The sequence below is a fragment of the Curcuma longa genome, chromosome 10 (genome assembly GCF_044706935.1).
Source record: "Curcuma longa cultivar G26 ecotype Majalengka, Jawa Barat chromosome 10, ITB_CL_G26_1.1, whole genome shotgun sequence".
NCBI lineage: Eukaryota > Viridiplantae > Streptophyta > Magnoliopsida > Zingiberales > Zingiberaceae > Curcuma > Curcuma longa.
This window is the reverse complement of record NC_133870.1, coordinates 8,860,321-8,879,492: the sequence shown is the minus strand read 5'-3', so window position 1 is coordinate 8,879,492 and position 19,172 is coordinate 8,860,321. Positions and strand designations below refer to the sequence as shown.

The window sequence follows — 19,172 nt, the reverse complement described above, 5'->3', positions numbered from 1 at the left end:
ATCATCTAGGTCAAGTTTTGCAGAATCTTAATATATAATTATTTATATATTTATTAATAAAATAATTGATGACTTGATAAAATAAATGAGCGGTTTCCTAAATCGGGCATTTTTTTAAATAAAAAGGTCATATATTTATATCAGGGCCCAACCTGGCTACCTGTCTTCAAGTAACAAGGTTCATTAATGGTAATGTTGCCAGTTGTTGCCAGCTCATTTCCGGACAACAACGGCTATTTTCCATTCCTCGTCGCTTCCGCTGAAGACGAGCCAGGCATCTAATCTTGCGCGCACGTTAGCATCATAGAACAACCCTATCTATGACTTTCCACTCTCTATTTTTTCCCTTTTTTAATACAAAAAATTAAGCTAAATCGAGGCAAGCGATCGGCGAAACGAACAAAAAAGCACCTACTTACAAATCTCTGAGTAAAATTTCGGAATGAAAATTAAAAAAAATGATATTAACAACGACGAACTGAGAACAAGTAGCAATCCAAACCTCCAAGGGAAGCCGCATCGTTGAGCTACTCCGGTTTTCGAAGCCGTAGGTTCCTGCGGGGGAGTGTGGCCCTCATTTTCCGATTCGGCAAGCCCCTGCTCCTCCTTCCTCCCACCGCCTCCGCCGCCTTCAAACCCCGGTCGCTAATGATCGCCGACGCCCGCACTGCCGCCGAAACCTCTGCGGCGGGCCAAGAAAAGAGTCAATCCGCACAAAATTCAAAAGGAAAAAAATTCCGCTCCCGTTCCGGATCCCGCATTGTACCTTTGGGTTCATTTCCCAGGGCTGCGCCTCTGCCCCGGCCACCGAAAACCTCCAAATCTGGTTAAAAAAAAAGACGCACCATGGCAGAAAAAATAAGCGCAAGGAGACTAGCGATCGGATCGCGGACTAGAACATACCTTTTGAGGAAGGGTTGTGGGAGACGAGGTAGAGGACGAGAAGGCAGAGGAGGGTGAGCAGAGGGATGAGGTGGATGGATCTATCCGCTCGCGGGCACCATCGAATCCGCTTCTCCTGCTCGATCTCATCGCCGCCGCCTTCGCCGCCGGCCGGCTGGGGCTTGGTGGCTGGCGATCCGAGGGAGTGGCGATGCATCGTCCGGCGTCGCTGTGTCGGCGCAGCGAAAGTGTGACCAGCAAGGGAGAGTGAGTGCCTTTTAACGGAAGACCTTCAGCGATTAATCAACTAATCCATTTTCCAGCAAGAATCAGGGCAGCTTTTCCTACTCGATTCTTTACCCGTGCTCTCATTTGAAGAGTGGTGGACCCCAAGCATTTATTTGCAGTAGTCGATTTTATTGTCATTAGCAGAGGCGAGAGCGCCTTAGGATAAGAGGCTTGCGGTTGAAGAGTTCCTATCAAAATATATTTCATGTTCGTCAGCATTCGATATGATCTATTTATTTGAGTGTGAAATTATTGAATTTAGATCAAAGAATTTGTAATATTAAAATTTTAATTATTAAAATATAGAAATGTAAATTTCAAAAATATCGAATTAACAGATATCTAAAATGATAAATCTCAGTTAGTCTCATTGACTATCTTTGAGGTGATCGATCCGATCCCACGGAAGTTTTCCACCGACCATCAAGGTAAATCGAGAAGTGCAGACAACGACCAATCCAAACGTCCAGTATCCTTTGATTGCGTTCTCCATAAATCCCAGTTAGCCTTATTAACTATTGCTGGGGTGACCGACCCGATCCCATGGAAGTTTCCCACCGACCACCAGGGTAAATCGGGAAGTGCACGCAGCGGCCAGTCCAGACGTCCAACATCCTTTAATTGTGCTCTCCATTTGGAGAAAAATTTCTGTAAATACGCCGTAGCTGAGGATCGAACCGTAAGTGCCTGAGCACTACGATAACATTGCCCCGGGGACAAATTAACAAATATCTAAGATATGACCAAACTTAGATATTTAAAATTATTATTATTTTAATGAGTAAACCACATACTAAATTTGGTTAATAGTGTTAGATTGAAAATTAATTTTTCATTTAAGGATAAAAATGAAAAGGGTGCTCTTAACTTTTATTATATTCCATATTTTAAAAAATATTTAAAAAATATTATATTTTTTATTTTTAAAGTACTGTTATTCTAATATTATTAATATTAGAGTAGTTTTCATTAAAATAAATTTTAATCATCTTAATCAGGTTAGAATAATTGTAACTAACATTACAGCAGTGAAATAATTTTAATTTTGTTTAATAAAAATAAGGGACCACGATCCCTTTTGATAATTTTACTGATAATAAAATTATCCTAATTGGGCTGAAGCTTAGAATAGTAGTTATTGAAAAGCAGTGAGTTAGTGGGCCCTTTTTATCTGTGTTTAACTAAGTGATTAGCCTGCTAAGTATTCTTAGTCTTTATTAAGGGAAATAACCTCAGCCCTGCTTAATTAAACTGTGTCAAATAAAACTAAATGTTACTTACGAATTCATTAAATATTTTAAATTTTATTTATTCGAAAAAGAAGCAAAGGAAGAAGAAGAAGAAGAAAAAAAAGAATAATGCAATACAAGTGTATTTTTGTTGTAGGAGGAATGAATATTAAATTGATGCAACTTTAAAATAATTGTTGTGATTACTGTTATGGGCCGATATGATTTGGTTCAAAAGGTCAAGATTTGATCCAATTTGATGACACATCAGATAGAAGACGTGACTCTAGGGCTGACTGACTTAAGGTCAAGATCAGTCTGATTCAACGACATGTCTATTAGATAGAAGATGTGATTCAAGAGTTGACTAGCTTGGTCCTATGCCCTGACTCGATTTCATTTCACACTCATACTTCTAACTTTGAAAATGTGGTCAGGCCTTGACTCGGCATCCTATTCAGGTTGGGATCTAATACTCGACTCTGGTTCAGGTCGGGATCCAATACCCGACTCGGCATCCAATTCAGCTCGAGATCCCACACCCAATCTCTTTCAAAACTTAACGGACCCGACTCCGAGCTCTAAGTCTTAGCCGCTCCACTGAGCCTCCTCCTGATCGTATCATACCCTATCTTGGCCTCAAGGCTCGTCTTAGCTGACCTCGGCTCGGACTCTCTCTCCAGACTATGCTCCGCCTCTTCAGACCACGCTCAACTGACTCTGGTCTTCATTCCCTTATTTAGTTGGGCAAACCGCCAAAAGAACACATACAATTATATAATATCTACCTTATTAATGCGGTATGATAGCGCAGTCTGATGCTGTATCCAATAGGGGCAATAAGACTTTTCACTACTGCAACGACGATGGAATATTCTTCTTACCTAAATGGGATTTTTCTCTAACAAGATCTTCACTTAAGGATATTCTCCTTAACTAAGATAAAATAGTTTTCCTATTGTTATTTTCATAAATCTATATATCTCCCTTTCCTCTCGTGGATATAAGTACGTGCACACACAGAATCAACCAACATTCTCTTTACATTCCCTCATTTTCTCCTCCCTCCCTAAGTTAAAATCTAACTTGAGTGTCAGAACGGTTAAGCCAGGGCATCCCCGACTTCTGTTCTCATCCTTTTCTTTCTTCTCGTAGTTCAGGGCTTGCAGTGGTATGCCAGAATCTATTGCCCTCTTCCTTTGCTGCTCGTGGGAACTACTTTGACCGTCAATCTATAAATTAGGTGGCCGACGATTCATTCGGAAAACGATTTCAAACACGAACAATTATTGATTCAAATTTCAGAAATAAAAGAAAATTACGTACAATAGATATTTTTTCGAGATCTGTATTTGAGAGAAGGTTCGTGCAACCTTTTCTAATTAGCTTTATTTACATTTCAAAGGCTCGACAACAATTGCACTGCAAAAATTGACTGTTCACATATTGCAGGAACATCAACAGTGAAGACAACTCAACTAAATACACCAGATGAAGATGGAACATGAACAGATTATTTTTCTATATAAATAAATATTCGAAGAAGAAAATGAAAATGCAAAAAAAAAGTGTTACGTTTCTTCCTTTCAGTTTTTGGTCAAAAATCCCCTTTCCACGACTGATATTGATTGAGGACGAAATTCACAACCCCAAAAATAAATTAATAATAATAATGAACCTAGATTTTATCAAAATCTTCAAATCAAAAAACAAAAAGAAGTTTGTAAAAATTAGATTATGAAAAACATATTTGTTTTACATCCCAATCAACTTTTGCTCTGGTACAGACAAGATGACCCCATAATATGTCCTAAGAAGGTGTCAAACTCGTTTCTGAGTATGCATAAATTATATTCTAAATTTATCCGATAAATGAATCAAAAGGAGGAGGAAGAAGATCGATTCGATCGATCGATTGAGCGAAAGCCAAACCCAAACCCAAACCCATCGACATCTCTACCATCCATTCCCAATTACGTTTTGCTTGCAGCACTCCTTTGTCATAAATCCCCTAGAGGCCAACTAATCACCCTTTTTTTGCTCGGAAAGAGTGATTAATTAGTTGGGCGATGTGATAAATTAAAAAAGGCTTAAGAAAAGCAAACCACTCACCTAAACCATGTTCACGTTCATCATTGCACCTGTTGAGAAATCTCAATCTCTCTGTTCACTCGGACTTTCCGATACACTTAACATCTTAATTACTCCCTTTTACCAACTAAAGCTACTCCTAATTGATCTTAATACTACTTTATACTAATTCATTACAGTTACCGTCAGCAAACGCGCATTGCCGACAGTACCGATCGATACTACTCGATCGATCTTTCATGGTTCCTGTCGTCGTCGTCGTTGTTGTTGGACCAGTATTTATATGAACCCTAATCTGGATCCCTGGTTAATTAATTAGCTTTAAGTAAGGAGGAATTAATTAAGAGTTCGATCGACATGGGACGAGCACCGTGCTGTGAGAAGGTGGGGCTTAACAAGGGAACGTGGACTGAAGAAGAAGACCTGAAGCTGATTTCCTACATTCAGAGGCATGGCCACCCTAATTGGCGAGCTCTCCCTAAACTCGCAGGTTTGCTTCGATGCGGGAAGAGTTGTCGCTTGAGGTGGATCAACTACCTTCGTCCAGATATCAAGCGCGGGAACTTCACCGAGGAGGAAGAAGAAAGCATCATCAAGTTGCATTCCGTTTTGGGAAACAAGTACTGTAAATTTCTTTTGTTTTGATAGCTTTGCATCGAGGTCGATCGAGTTGCGACTGGTTAATTTGATTGATCAGGTGGTCGAAGATCGCGTCTTGCTTGCCGGGGAGGACGGACAACGAGATCAAGAACGTGTGGAACACACACCTGAAGAAGCGAGTGGAGGAGGGGCGGCGGAGGAGGGAAGAGGTGACGACGACGACGACGACGAGCACTACCGCCGCCGCCACCTCCTCCTCCTCCAGCGAGTCGTGCCTGCTGGAGATAAACCTGGACGCCGTGCCTGAGGAGGAGATGTGGCGGCTTTTCGAAAATGGCGGCGGCGGCGGCTGCGCGGAGCTAGCTCCCGGAGGGGTGGAAGAAGAAGGGAGGAGGAGGGAGGAATTGGAGACGAGCAGAGAATGGCTGGACTACTTGGAGAAGGAGCTCGGCATTGGAACTAGTGATCAAGATATCGAGCGCCATGGCAAGAGCAATGAGGTTGGTTCGTGGGATCAGATCGTGGAGGGAGATCCAGTGTCCAGTTACTTTGACTTTTCTGCGATAGATCCTGTTGACTTTATGTCTTAAGTCAATTAGATGGTAAGTTTCGTGCTTAGCATTTGGACTGTGTGATTGAATTTGTTGTATTTGGAGACTTCAGTATATTGATTCGAGCATAGGCATGTGTATCTATCTACCGTTGACTCCGGTGGTCAACTCCGACATGTGAAAAATATTTATAATTTTAATATATTTTAATGACTCAAAATCCATCGCCTGCCGCCTTCTTATCTCTTCCTCGCCCGTTTAGTTGGTTCTGCTTCGACCCGTCGGCGATGGCCGCGGCGCATTTTTCTCCTCTCTTCGTCTGTTCGCAGACCCTCCCCGAAGCCCTAGGAAGCCCACGGCGGCATGCTACTTCCCTTCTTGTTGATCGCCGCCCCTTCGGCCTGGTTCGCACCAGGCTCAGGCTACTCTCGTCATCGCCTATCCTCTCGAAACGAAACGAGGTCTTGGGGCGGCTCCGATCGGTTTCTGGCGGACCTATCTCTGAGGCTCCAGTTGAATCGAGAAGCTATGAGGTCTGTGCTAGTAATTTGATAGTCAATTTTGCTTGTACCGAGTGTGTTTTCTGTTCTTTTTTGGTCAATTGATGGGATTTGTTTACTTTATCAGGAGAGCTACTAATCAACTCATTGCACATAAAGGAAAAAACGCATCTTTTCAGGCATATGGTAGCTTACATGGTAGAGCGTACATTGCTGTTGCACTTTTCCTTTCTTTTTTCTTAATTCTTTTTAAATAAACAATGGAAATTAGTTCTAAGTGTGATGTAGGACAGAGTTTAACATATTAAAAAATGATGCTGAATAATCACAAGTGTTGGACTAGTAGGACAGAGTTTATGAGGAAGATCTCTAACTTGTATGTTATATGCAAAAGACAGAAAAAATAATTCACTTGCATATTTCAGAACTTTTGTTATGTGTATTCGAGCATTTCACCAGAGAGCAAGGGCATGCTCAATACTCTAGACTGCACACCTTTAAACGAATGGGGAAATAACAACTTTTTGACATGCTCAGTAAATCTTGTTTGTGGTAGTCATGGCACCATTACCTGAGACACCTTAGAAGCCTTAGTGAACCCTGGTATGTTTTTTTTAAGGAAATCAAAGTATTTTACTCTGATCTGCTTATCTCTTTGCTGCTCGCTTTTGCTTTACCATTTGATCGAGTCTCTATTACCTGTTGAGCTACCAGTTTCTGCCATGCTGTGCAATATGATGAACGGCAATTGTCAACCACCTGATAGAGTCTGATACTGAACTCTTGAAACTATTGAGGACAAAACATTTTCTTATTTACATGGATTACAGATTTTTGTAGGCACTAAATAGACGAACAGTTACTTTCGTCAAGGATTTGTTTCTTATTTAAGAATGTAACTTGCTATCTTTAGAAGAAAAAAAAAACTTAAACTGCCTTCTTAGCTTTGTTGTGACTTGTGAATGAGTATTCTGTTTGATTATATTTAACCATATGGTTATTGTTTTTATGGCTTTCTACGATGAAGTGTCACTACATCTGTTTTCTCATTCTTCTGTTTAGCTTATTGGATGCATATAAGAAGAGATATAACCACCTTGATTTGGAGATTCGTGTCCATTGATATTTTGTTGACTAGGCCTACTTGGTAAAAAGTCAGAAACGATGAGTAATTTAATTTATTTATGAAGAATAATTAAAATCACATCAACATATTTAAATTTGAAAGTGTTAAATTAAAATGAACTAATATCATTTTATTTTAATTTAGATATTAATTAAACAAAATATATAAATAATTTAATAACTAATTTCAAAGTAGTAATAAAATTTATTACATGAAATGTATAAATATCAATTATTATAAAATTTATTATATGAAATGTATAAATATTTCAAAGTAGTAATATGAAAATTTCACCTTCACTTATTATATTTTAAGAACATATTGATACATTTATTATGTACATTGATATTAATTTTATACTATATTCTTTTAATTTGAAATTAAAAAATAAATAATTTTGACTTCTGTTCATTTTGAAAATAAATTCGAGTTTAAATCCGATTTGAATTGCTTAAATTATAATTCAAGATGATTTAAATTTGAGTTCGAATGATTTAATTTTTAATTTGAATATATTTAAATTAAATTTATATAAAAATAATTAAATTGATTTAAATTATAAATAATTAAATAAATATTATAAATTAAAATTTGATTAAAAAAATTATCTAATATGCCTAAGTTCAATTAGAACGTGATCATTTTAAATATAAAATAATTATTTTTTAAATCAAGACGATATCAACTGATGTCGGACGAAATAATGATTATTCTGTGAGTAATATTGAATCTGTTGGTTCGACTGCGAACGTCAGAAATAATATTGTAAAACTTATTAATTCAAAAGAATAATAAGAGATAGAGAAAAAATATTATTAAATCAAAAATTTTTCTCTCTTAAATATTAATTTTATGTAGATCCAAACTCTAAAAAAGATTCTTAATAAAAAAAATATTCTTAATAATAAAATTTTCTAATAAAAAAGTAAATTTCTTTAAAAACTTGAAAAGAAAGATTCTTAATAAAAAAGAAAATTTCTTAAAAAATTTGAAAAGAAAAATTCTTAATAAAAAGAAAATTTTTTAATCGATTCGGAAAGAAAGATTCATAATAAAAAAATAAAAAGGATATTTTTTTAATAAACTGGAAAAGAAAGATTCCTAATAAAAAAGAAAATTTCTTAACAGACTTAAAAATATTATTAAACTAAATAATTTTCTCCCCTAAATGTCAATTGATAAAATATTTATAGACCCAAACTCTAAGAAAGATTAAAAATTTCTTAATAAATTTGGAAAAAAAATTTAATAAAAAGAATTTTTTTTAACAAACTTTTGATAGACTTCTAATAAAAAAGAAAATATTCTTAACAAACTCGAAAAAAAGATTCTTAATAAAAAAATATATTAACCGACTCAAAATCTTAAATTATCAATAAATTTTAAATAAATATAAAATCTAAGAAAAATTCTTAACCAACTCAATCTTAAAAATTATAAACAAATTTAAAAAATTTTAAAATAAAAAAATAATACTTTTCAAAACTAATTTAAATATTAAAAATTCAAAAAAATATTAAAATTAATAATAAAATATTTTAAATCTTCACATATCACCTGACACCTATAAAACGGACAAGAAAGCGAACGGACTTCTTAATAAAACTCGAAAAGAAAGATTTTTAATAAAAAGGAAATTTTTTTAATAAATTAAAAAATCTTAATAAAAATAAAAGTTTCTTAACATATTTAAAATCTTAAAAATCATCAACGGACTTCAAATATAAAATCTAAGAAAAATTACTCAATCTTAAAAATTATCAATGGACTTCAAATATAAAATCTAAGAAAAATTCTATAAAGATTTAAAAAATTTTAAAATAAAAAAATAAAACTTTTCAATATTATTTTAAATATTAAAAATTATTAAAATTAATAATAAAATTTTTGAAATGGTCTTACCTATAAAAACAAACAAGAAAGCGAACGGCCTTTCCCATTCTGTGCTTGCGACGTGCACAAATCTGAAGAAGGTTTGTACGCTGATGTAATTTTTTTATACAGTACAAAACAAATGCCTTTTTTGTTTCATCTGATCCTCTAGCTATGCAAGCATGGGATGAGAAGTAATGGGCTTCTTCATCTATTTCATTGTCATTTTACTTTTCTGTTTGTTATTTTGTGCCTACATGCCCAATGCATCCATTTGATTACATGACATTCATCTATCCAAAAGCACGATGGTTTTGGTGCTAGTGATCACATATACCTACATAAATCTGAATGCAAATTCTTCTCTTTTTCTCTCAGAAAATAAATACTCCAACATCAATCATATCATTAGGTCTGCATTTTTGTCAGATAGTTTATGAAATACACTCTCTTCTAAACATCATCCATTTCATCTCCAGCCATGCAAGCAACAATGTACTTGATGGACTTAATCAGTTTGATGGTACCGATTCACACTATTTCCATTCTGGAAATCACGGGGCTATCACTGGATGTGGGATTCTCGCCTTTTTAACTATGGGAGTTGGGAAGTAAGCACACCTTTTCTTTTTTCAGAACTCTTTAGCTTTAAATGTTCAACTGTTTCATCTTCTTGTCTTTTTCTAGGTCTTAAGATTTCTCTTATCCAATGCAAGATGGTGGCTAGAAGAATACAAGTTTGATGGGTTCAGATTTGATGGAGTAACCTCAATGATGTACACTCATAATGGACTTGGGGTTAGAGGCTACTTTCTTTACTATCAAAAATAGTTCAGAGTTTTCAATTTGAAACTGTAACTTTTTTCTCTATATATATTATCATTATGGTTGGAATTTCACAAGTCTCTGTCTCAGAGATAGTGATAGTGCAGATATGTTCATGCCACTGAACTTTATTATAGGAATGTGATATTTTGTACACTCATCTGAGGAAAAACTCTATTTGGTGTTCTCTTATTGTTATGATATTGAACTTATATTTTTGCGATACAATTTTGAACTATTGCGACATGCCACATGAATCTCTTGATTTTTGCTATTCCCTTTTAATTACTGCTTGATGATAGGTGGGATTTACTGGAAATTACAATGAATACTTTGGATATGCTACTGATGTGGATGCGGTGGTCTATTTGATGTTGGTAAATGATATGATCCATGCACTTTTTCCAGAGGCTGTTACTATTGGAGAAGATGTAAGCATCCTGTTTATTTATTTTCAGTATCTATATATTTCGGTATAAATGAATTTGATCATTTATATATATTTCGGTATAAATATACATATTTCGGTATAAATATTTCAGTATATATATTTCAGTATATATATTTCGGTATATATATTTCGGTATATATTTCATATATATTTCGGTATAAATGAATTTGATCATTTATATATATTTCAGTATAAATGAATTTGATCGGCAAGCATTATGAAACTTATTAGCTAACATATTGGAGAACAGATTTCTTGAAATCCATTGAGGATTTTACTTTAGTTGTATTGCAGATTTTACAAATGATATACAATCTGATATAAGAACAGTTATCTCATTTTTAGTGTTTCAGTAGTAACTGCTATTGACTATTGGTTGTATTCATTAATTTTCTTTCATTTTATTTTCTTTTATTGAATGCATTAATGTACTCAAATAGGTCAGCGGAAATGCCAACCTTCTGCATACCTGTAGAAGATGGTGGTGTAGGATTTGATTATCGTCTTCATATGGCTATTCCAGATAAATGGATTGAATTTATGAAGTAAGCACTTCTGGAACTTGTGTTATTTTTTGTACACTTTTTATTTCAGATTCTTTCATTCTATTGGTAAAATCTGTTTTCTTTGCCTCCATTATTCCTTGTACTGTTATATGCTATCATAAATTTTGATATAACCATGTTACAAGGCTTCAATAGTAGCTTAATTTGTTGTCCAAATAAATAGAATGAAGCATCTTAAAAGTTCAGATGATTCACATCCCCTGACTTGTTTCCTTCCACTAATGTTTCCTGCCCAACGAAACACAGACTTAGTCTGGAACATGCTGAACATGTTTCTTGGTGACAGATCTAGCAAATTTAAATGCCCATGCCTACTTATTTTCTCACTGGAAAAATTTAAAGGTGGTTCTTTCATGATTTTCATTCATCAGGTTAAAGGATGAAGACTAGAATATGAGGGATATTGTTCACACTCTCACTAACAGGAGGTGGCTAGAGAAATGTGTGGCTTATGCTGAATGCCATGACCAAGCTCTTGTTGGCGATAAGACACTCGCATTTTGGCTAATGGACAAGGTTCTTATAATGCTCCCATCTACTATTTTGGCATGTCTAGTATGAATATCATTAAGTAATAAACTAAGCCATGAAAATGGCCTTTATTTTTCTCTATTAAATATGTCATGTTGTCTAGTAGATATGCCACTGTAGTTTGTCAAAATTAAATATGTACTAAAATGTAGTCTGACCAAACAAATTTATGCAAGAAATTGGAATTGAAGTTGGAATTCAATAGGTTTACTTCTATTTTTTTTTCTAATTACAAAATGACATGGTTATTAATGCATAGATTTATATTATCTCATATTAATATAAAAGTAGACCAGATATTGACAACTCATCTTGATTTTGATGTCATGATTGCTTTTTCAAAGATTTCCAGGCTCTGGTTTTTGTTTGTGTTAGAGTTCCTCATTGTGTTGCTTTTCTAACATTAACTACAACGTAGATTTATCTTTGTTGGGAACTATATGAATTTTGATTTTACAGGCTCAATTTTCTTTCTATTGATGTAGGATATGTATGATTTTATGGCATTGGATAAACCATCAACGCCAAGGATTGATCGTGGAATAGCTCTACACAAAATGCTTAGACTACTCACAATGGGTTTAGGTGGTGAAGGATATCTGAATTTCATGGGAAATGAGTTTGGGTAGCCAGGTGATAGTGCCACTTTGTTTGAAGGATTCTAAGTTTGAAAGTTCGGGAAATTTGATTTACTTTAATCATACTCATTGATGCAATCCTTTATATTTTAATTCTTCCATTTTCAAAATGGATTGATTTTCCTGGATGCAATCAACATCTTCCAAATGGAGTGATAGTGCCTGGGAACAATTCTAGTTTTGACAAATGTCGTCGTTTGTTTAATCTGGTAAGTTTGTTTGATGGTATGATACTATTGCATTTTATTATAGGAAGACACAAGAAAGTGAAGTAAAATTTTGATAAAAAAATGAAAGTGAACTAAAAATGAAAACAAAGATTATCTTCGTAAATGGATAATTCATATCAAGTTGTTTTTTAGTCTAATTTGAAATGATTGCTCCTTCATTTGCTGTATCATTCAGTTTTCCCTATGTAATTTCAATCATACACAAACATCAGCATGTTTTCACAATTATACAATGTCTTTCCATTGCTATCCATTATATTAGATCCAATTGTGGGTAGAAATGCCAATTTTTGTATTTTTAGGGCACATTCTTCTTTCCGATAATTTTGTAACTTATGAAAGTTTTGATGGAATCTCTATATTTTTTTTCAAAATGGTATGATATTATTCATTTTATCCAAAAGATCTCATACTAATATAGATATCTTCATTTTATAATCCAATAAATTTTTTTATGTATTGAGCCCCCCTTAATAATTCGGTTAATTTAGTTCGATTAATTTAGTTCGGTTTTAATTTTAAAATTAATTAGTTCAGTTAATTTAGTTCGGTTAAATTATTTAATTCGGTTAATTTAGTTTGGTTTCGATTTTAAAATTTTTTATTTGATTAAATTGAATAAATCAAATTAATTCAAATAAAAAAATAATTTATAAATTTGTAAGTAAGTAAATTTATAAATTCTTAATTAATTGATAAAATTTTTATAATATTTAAAAATTTTAATTATTTTGATTAATTTGGTTGAAAATTAATTTAATTGATATTTTATCAATTCAATTTTTATTTAAAAATTTAATCGGTTCGATTATTTTAAAATATTCAATTTAATTTGATTTTAATCGAATATTTAGTTTAGTTGAAATTATTCTTTTGACGGCGAATGTATATAAATGGGTCTAACTCTATTGATAACAACACCTTTATCGGAACCAGAATCATTTGTGTCAGTTTGTGGGATTCTATAATAAATATTCATACATTATATACGGATGTAGCGGGTAATACAAATAATAATCCATAGTGGACCATGTAAATAATGATCTATTATATAAGAAATCGACTTTCTACTAGATATTTTTAAAAAATATATAATTATAAGTATTTTATAATGATATTTAATAAAAAATATTACTTTTAAAATTAAAAAAATAATATCTATAATGACAGTTTTAATAAATGTTATTTTTTATACATAAATTAATTTTTTAAAAGTATTAATAAAATTAAAAATATACTGTATGTATTTATGTTCACTATCATGAACTTTATTTTATAGTATTTATGTTAACTAGTCATTTAATATGAAGTGTTTGGCACAGTTGATAGGAGTTTAGAAAGTGATTATCAGCTCTGATACGATAGTAAAAAATAAATTATATTTTTAAATATTTAGAATTTAATTTTCATGTAGAATATCTAATGATACGAAGAGTCATCATATTTTTTTGAATTTATTTGATAAGCGAGCTATCCATCTCGAAATTAATTAGCTCTTAATAATAATGGATACCCAATTTAAAAAAAAAAGTTATTGTCAAGATTTTATATTTAAATTTTATTTTCATAATTTTAAAGAACAAAGTTAATTTTATATTATGATAAATTGAAATTTCTAGGAAAATGAATTAAAGGGTAGAAATAAGCAAATAAAGTCCTCCACCCGCCGGCGACCGCTCGCTTCCTTCACTGCCAAGATACAAAATAAAAATCTGCCGACCACAGCTGCAAGATCCGTGGGTCCCTTTGCAATTCCGGGTACGTGTCTTATAACGGTTGGTCCTCGTGATGTACCGTGTATTGGGTCTGTTTCAATTCTTCAATAAAAAGATTGAATCCACCACCTTAGCGACTTCACATAATTGTTCTCATAATCATTTATAAGAAAGTAAATCAAAAAGTTATAGTTGATCACTCCGGAGACTCAAATGTTTACACGTTGAATTGATAGAATTTAGCTTTAGATTTTGCACGTGTTGACAAGGCATGGCCTATTGACCATTGATATGCAACTCATACTCATTGTCTCTATATCAATTTGGTATACTTTAAACTCATGTTTTTTGATAATTTATATCATCCTCTCTCAATCCCTAAATTCTAACAATTTTCAGCCTTAACCTCTAAATAAGTTTCTATTTCTTTTTTCTTATAGAACATGACAAGAGAATCAAAGCCTCCGCGGCTAGGGGTGGAAATTCAAATTTAAGTATATAAAATTCAATCAGACCCTATCAGGTAATACACAATTGGTAGAGATGGCAATGGATCATATATTTGAGTCGGAGTCCATATCCTTTGTCTCCATCATCATTTATTATATTCATCTCAGTCCCGTCCTCATCGTGTATTCAACTTTCATCACCATCCTCATAACCATCGGATGATGGATATCCATCCTCATCTCATACTCATCAAACGATCGGATATCCTTTATACTAATATTTTTCTTCATTTCATCAAATTATCATCATTCAACAAAAGTATGTTAGAATTAATATCATATAAACAAATATAATTCAATAAAAATAGAATAAATATGTATATGAAGGGATAAATTGAGAAAGAGTTGGTTGTGTGAAATTGAAAAAAATAATTAGTGATATATATATATATATATATATATATATATATATATATATATATATATATATATATATATATATATAATTGGATATTCGGAGTTGGGTATAAGTAATTTTACTAGATCCATCTTCGTACTCATATCCAAAAATTTTCATATCTGATTACTTAATTATTTAATTAGATCTAAAAAATTCTTCTATATCCTCCTACATTATTGGATCAGGTATCAGACCCTATATCGGTTCAGAGAAAATTATTATCCCTATCTATCAGATCGAGATTTTATTATTGTCGGGCCAAGCTAGTTAGGATAGGATTTTTCCTATCCAAAACTTATTCGTCCAATATTATATATATAAATTAAACCTAATTTATTCACTCTAATATGGTGTTATTTTTCTTATTTCACAAGAAATAAATATTGTTCATCTACGGCAACGGCAACGTAGGTGATTTTCAAAGATATTCATATATGTATATTTTTTTATTTATCATCTAAAAAAACACACGGTGACACTTTTATTTATCTTTTTATTGTTATTATTTAATATTATCAGCTTACAAAATGTATAAATTTTCGATGTTAATTTTGCAAGATAAATGAGTGATAACTTTGATAAAAATAATCAAATATAAATTTTATAATTTTATCTCTTTCAACTTGTTTTGTCATTTTTTTTATTTTAACTTTTATTAGGGGTACAAAGTTCCTCTCATTTATTCTATTAATATTTTATTTAAAAATAATAATCAAATATCTGACTTATGGGTACTGGAACACATCGAATAGTGATCAAATATTTTTTTCTTATCCGATATGTCGAATACCCAATTATAGCTATTCGAATTCGATAAAATTGATAAAAAGTGGGACAGACTTCTTAGGCAACGAGGTTCTTCAAGATCCAAGACACATTACATTTGAGGAGTTTGAAAAAATTATGATAATGGTAGTCCTCAAGATCCATTTGTCCTTCCTCATATATCTTGATAGATGATAAAAAAATTTTGTGGGATATGGTCTGTCACCTTCGAGATCAGTTCGATCATAAGAATCGAAAACTTAAATTATAAAAAAAAAATTCAAAGGATTTGAGGGTTTATTTTTAATTCTATTTTATTTTAATTTTAGTTTTATTTTCATAAAATTTGGTTATTTCTTTATTAGGTTTTTGTACGTTATTTTCCTTTTTTTTTCACATTGGATGTGAAATTAGTATAAAACTTTCAAACAATCGAATAAACTTAGAGTGAGAACTCGATAACATCTAAATGAATCAAATTTAAATTTAAAAAAATAATAAATTAAATTTAATAATCATTTTAATGATTTAATTTATTTTAATCTAATTTAGTATAGTTCAATTATTTTATCAAATAAATTTGAACATCATAAAATTTAATTGCTTGGCTAGTTATCACTCTAATTCAACTAGAAAACTTTATTAACCTCAAGTTAGAGGTTACTCATCAAAATTTTTCTTGCCTTTTTTTTTTCTTCTTGATATCTTTCTCTTTATTATTTTAATCATGAAATTAGTATAAAATTTTCAAACAATCGAATAAACTTAGAGTGAGAACTCGATAACATCTAAATGAATCAAATTTAAATTTATAAAAAAATAAATTTTATCCCCGGGGCAATGGTGCAACGGTAGGACATCTGGGTTGTAACTCAGGGACCCGCGGTCCGATCCCCAGCTACGGCGTATTTGCAGGAATTTTCCTCCATTTGCAGGAATTTTCCTCCAAATAAAGAACGCAATCAAAGGATGCTGGACATCTGGATTGGCCACCGTATGCGCTTCTCGATTTACCCTGGTGGTCGGTGGAAAATTTCTATGGGACCGGATCGATCACCCCAGAGATGTGGCTACTGGGATTATCATTTTTTTTTTCTGAAAATAGTACTTTATTATATTCCGCATTTGATCGAATAAATTAATGTCGCAAAAGTTTATTTTATAAACCAAAAGTCTGTACTGGACCTTTTTCTGATTCTGATGAAAAGACTAACAAGATTCGTACACGTGCCGGTCAAATCCGGTTACGCACCGAGACAGCAGTCCTATTCTATCAGTCTATTAAACAACGACCACAAAACTGCGACGCTAAGGACATTCGAAATTATTTAAAAGAATATCCTCGTGAATAAAAGAATATCCTCGTAAATAAATATCTTTCATTATGGATAGAGATATTTTAATTATGATTAAAAATTATCAGATATAATTAAATTTGTACTCGATGATTTTTAATTTTTTTATAATAAAAAATTAAAAAATAAAGCAATGTAAATCTAATAATTTTTATACGTTTGATTTTTTTTAGTTATTTGAAAAATAATACGTCCTTACTCTCATTTGCTTTTTATTTTTACACCTTTATATTTTTTATATTAAAAAAATTAAAAGGGAGATGGCCGTCGCTATTGCCCTTTGCTCCATCCGTAACAAAAATTAGATGTTTGTCGATCTTTTAATTTACTTCTATAAATTTCAATAGAGGAGTATTAGATCCATTGTTGCATCCCTATGATTTCCTTGAATATATATTATATTATATTTTATTTATTTTAATATTTTCAATTAATAATCGAATGATTATTTGAATGAAAACTATTTTAGGAATAGGGGTATCATTTGATAAAATTTAAAATATAATATAGATTCAAATGATTTTAAAGCTCAGTTTGCAGTTTGATAAATTACCATAAAACATTTTCATGTGCATAGTGAACAATTAGATTAATATATGGTTGAAAAATCGAATAAGTGTCGTACTCATTCATTCGAATCGATTAATATTAAAGATGATCAATCTAATTATATTCCATAAAATTTTTCATCAATCATTACGATACATTTAAAAATTACAAAGTGGTCCGACATTTATAATCAAATTTTATAAAAATTAATCATACTTGACAAATATTCTGATTGACAATTGATATCGATCTTACATATTTTTATTTATGTCATTCGTATCTTATCACTCAAGTTGTGCCTAGGGACTACTTATTCATCCCCTTGATATTGTTTGTAATTATGTAATTATGACCTAAAAATGTAAATTAAAAATAATTAAACATAATAAGAAAACAAAAAAAGTTAAGATGTCATATTTTTTTTAACGGTCTCCTTTGGTCCAGTGCCATACTGCCATCGAACACGAAACAGAAGAGATATTGCAGAGGAGGAATATGCCACATTGATTCGGAGATTCGTCGTTCTTGATCATCCATAGTCCATAGATATTTTGTTGACTAGGACCCATTAGGCAAAAAGTCTGATCAACTTAGTGGTACTGTACTTCCAAAAAATCTTTTAGGGGGTTTTCTGATATGGGATCATTTCGGCGGTGGAGTCGATCACTATAAAAAGTTTACTCACTACAATTTTAGTCCCCGGGGTAATGGTGCAACGGTAGGACATCCGGATTGTAACTCAGGGACCCGCGATTCGATCCCTAACTACGGCGTATTTGCAGGAATTTTTCTCCAAATAGGGAATGCAATCAAAGGATGCTGGACATCTGGATTGGCCGCCGTATGCGCTTCTCGATTTACCCTGGTGGTCGGTAGGAAACTTCCGTGGGACCAGACCGACCACCCCCAGAGATGTGGCTACTGGGATTATCATTTTTTTTTTGAAAATTTTAAATTAAAATCAAACTAATATCATTTTATTTTAATTTAGATATTAATTAAACAAAAATATATATAAATAATTTAATAACTAATTTCAAAGTAGTCATAAAATTTATTACATGAAATATATAAATATCAATTATTATAAAATTTATTACATGAAATGTATAAATAATTTTCAAAGTAGTAATATAAAAAATTTCACCTTCACTTATTATATTTTAAGAACATATTAATACATTTATTATGTCCATTGATATTAATTTTATACTATATTCTTTTAATTTGAAATTCAAAAATAAATAATTTTGACTTCAGTTCATTTTGAAATAAAATTCGAGTGTAAATTCGATTTGAATTGTTTAAATTATAATTCAAATAGAATTGAATTATAATTTGAGATGATTTAAATTCGAGTTCTATTCAAATCATTTGATTTTTAATTTAAATAATTAAATAAATATTATAAATTAAAATTCAATTAAAAAAATATCTAATATGCCTGAGTTCAATAGAATTTGATAATTTTAAATATAAAATAATTATTTTTTAAATGA

General features: G+C 31.9%; 2 protein-coding genes and 1 pseudogene across 2 annotated transcripts; 2 read left to right on the top strand and 1 right to left on the bottom strand.

Moving 5' to 3' along the window:
• Window positions 1–397: 397 nt before the first annotated feature.
• Window positions 398–1,131, bottom strand: LOC141836709 (uncharacterized). The gene is made up of 3 exons (XM_074724224.1): window positions 904–1,131; window positions 767–823; window positions 398–682 (listed from the first exon to the last, which is right to left on the bottom strand). The coding sequence occupies exons 1-3, from the start codon at window positions 1,097–1,099 to the stop codon at window positions 528–530; spliced, it is 408 nt and encodes a 135-aa protein (XP_074580325.1). The 5' UTR covers window positions 1,100–1,131; the 3' UTR covers window positions 398–527.
• Window positions 1,132–4,847: 3,716 nt separating this feature from the next.
• On the top strand, window positions 4,848–5,685 carry LOC141836563 (uncharacterized). Its single transcript, XM_074724072.1, has 2 exons — window positions 4,848–5,110; window positions 5,188–5,685. Exons 1-2 carry the CDS (start codon window positions 4,848–4,850, stop codon window positions 5,678–5,680), a joined length of 756 nt encoding a protein of 251 aa, XP_074580173.1. The 3' UTR covers window positions 5,681–5,685.
• Window positions 5,686–9,676: 3,991 nt separating this feature from the next.
• LOC141835599 (1,4-alpha-glucan-branching enzyme 1, chloroplastic/amyloplastic-like) lies at window positions 9,677–12,420 on the top strand (annotated as a pseudogene).
• The last annotated feature ends 6,752 nt before the right edge of the window (window positions 12,421–19,172 follow it).

What these genes read in the sequence shown, in the direction of transcription:
- LOC141836563 (XM_074724072.1), top strand. Translation starts at nt 4,848, where the DNA reads ATGGGACGAGCACCGTGCTGTGAGAAGGTGGGGCTTAACAAGGGAACG. An exon ending in CATTCCGTTTTGGGAAACAA is followed by an intron (nt 5,111 to 5,187) that starts GTACTGTAAATT and finishes TTGATTGATCAG; the next exon opens with GTGGTCGAAGATCGCGTCTT.
- LOC141836709 (XM_074724224.1), bottom strand. Translation starts at nt 1,099, where the DNA reads ATGCATCGCCACTCCCTCGGATCGCCAGCCACCAAGCCCCAGCCGGCC. An exon ending in CCACAACCCTTCCTCAAAAG is followed by an intron (nt 824 to 903) that starts GTATGTTCTAGT and finishes TTTTTTAACCAG; the next exon opens with ATTTGGAGGTTTTCGGTGGC. An exon ending in CCTGGGAAATGAACCCAAAG is followed by an intron (nt 683 to 766) that starts GTACAATGCGGG and finishes GGCCCGCCGCAG; the next exon opens with AGGTTTCGGCGGCAGTGCGG.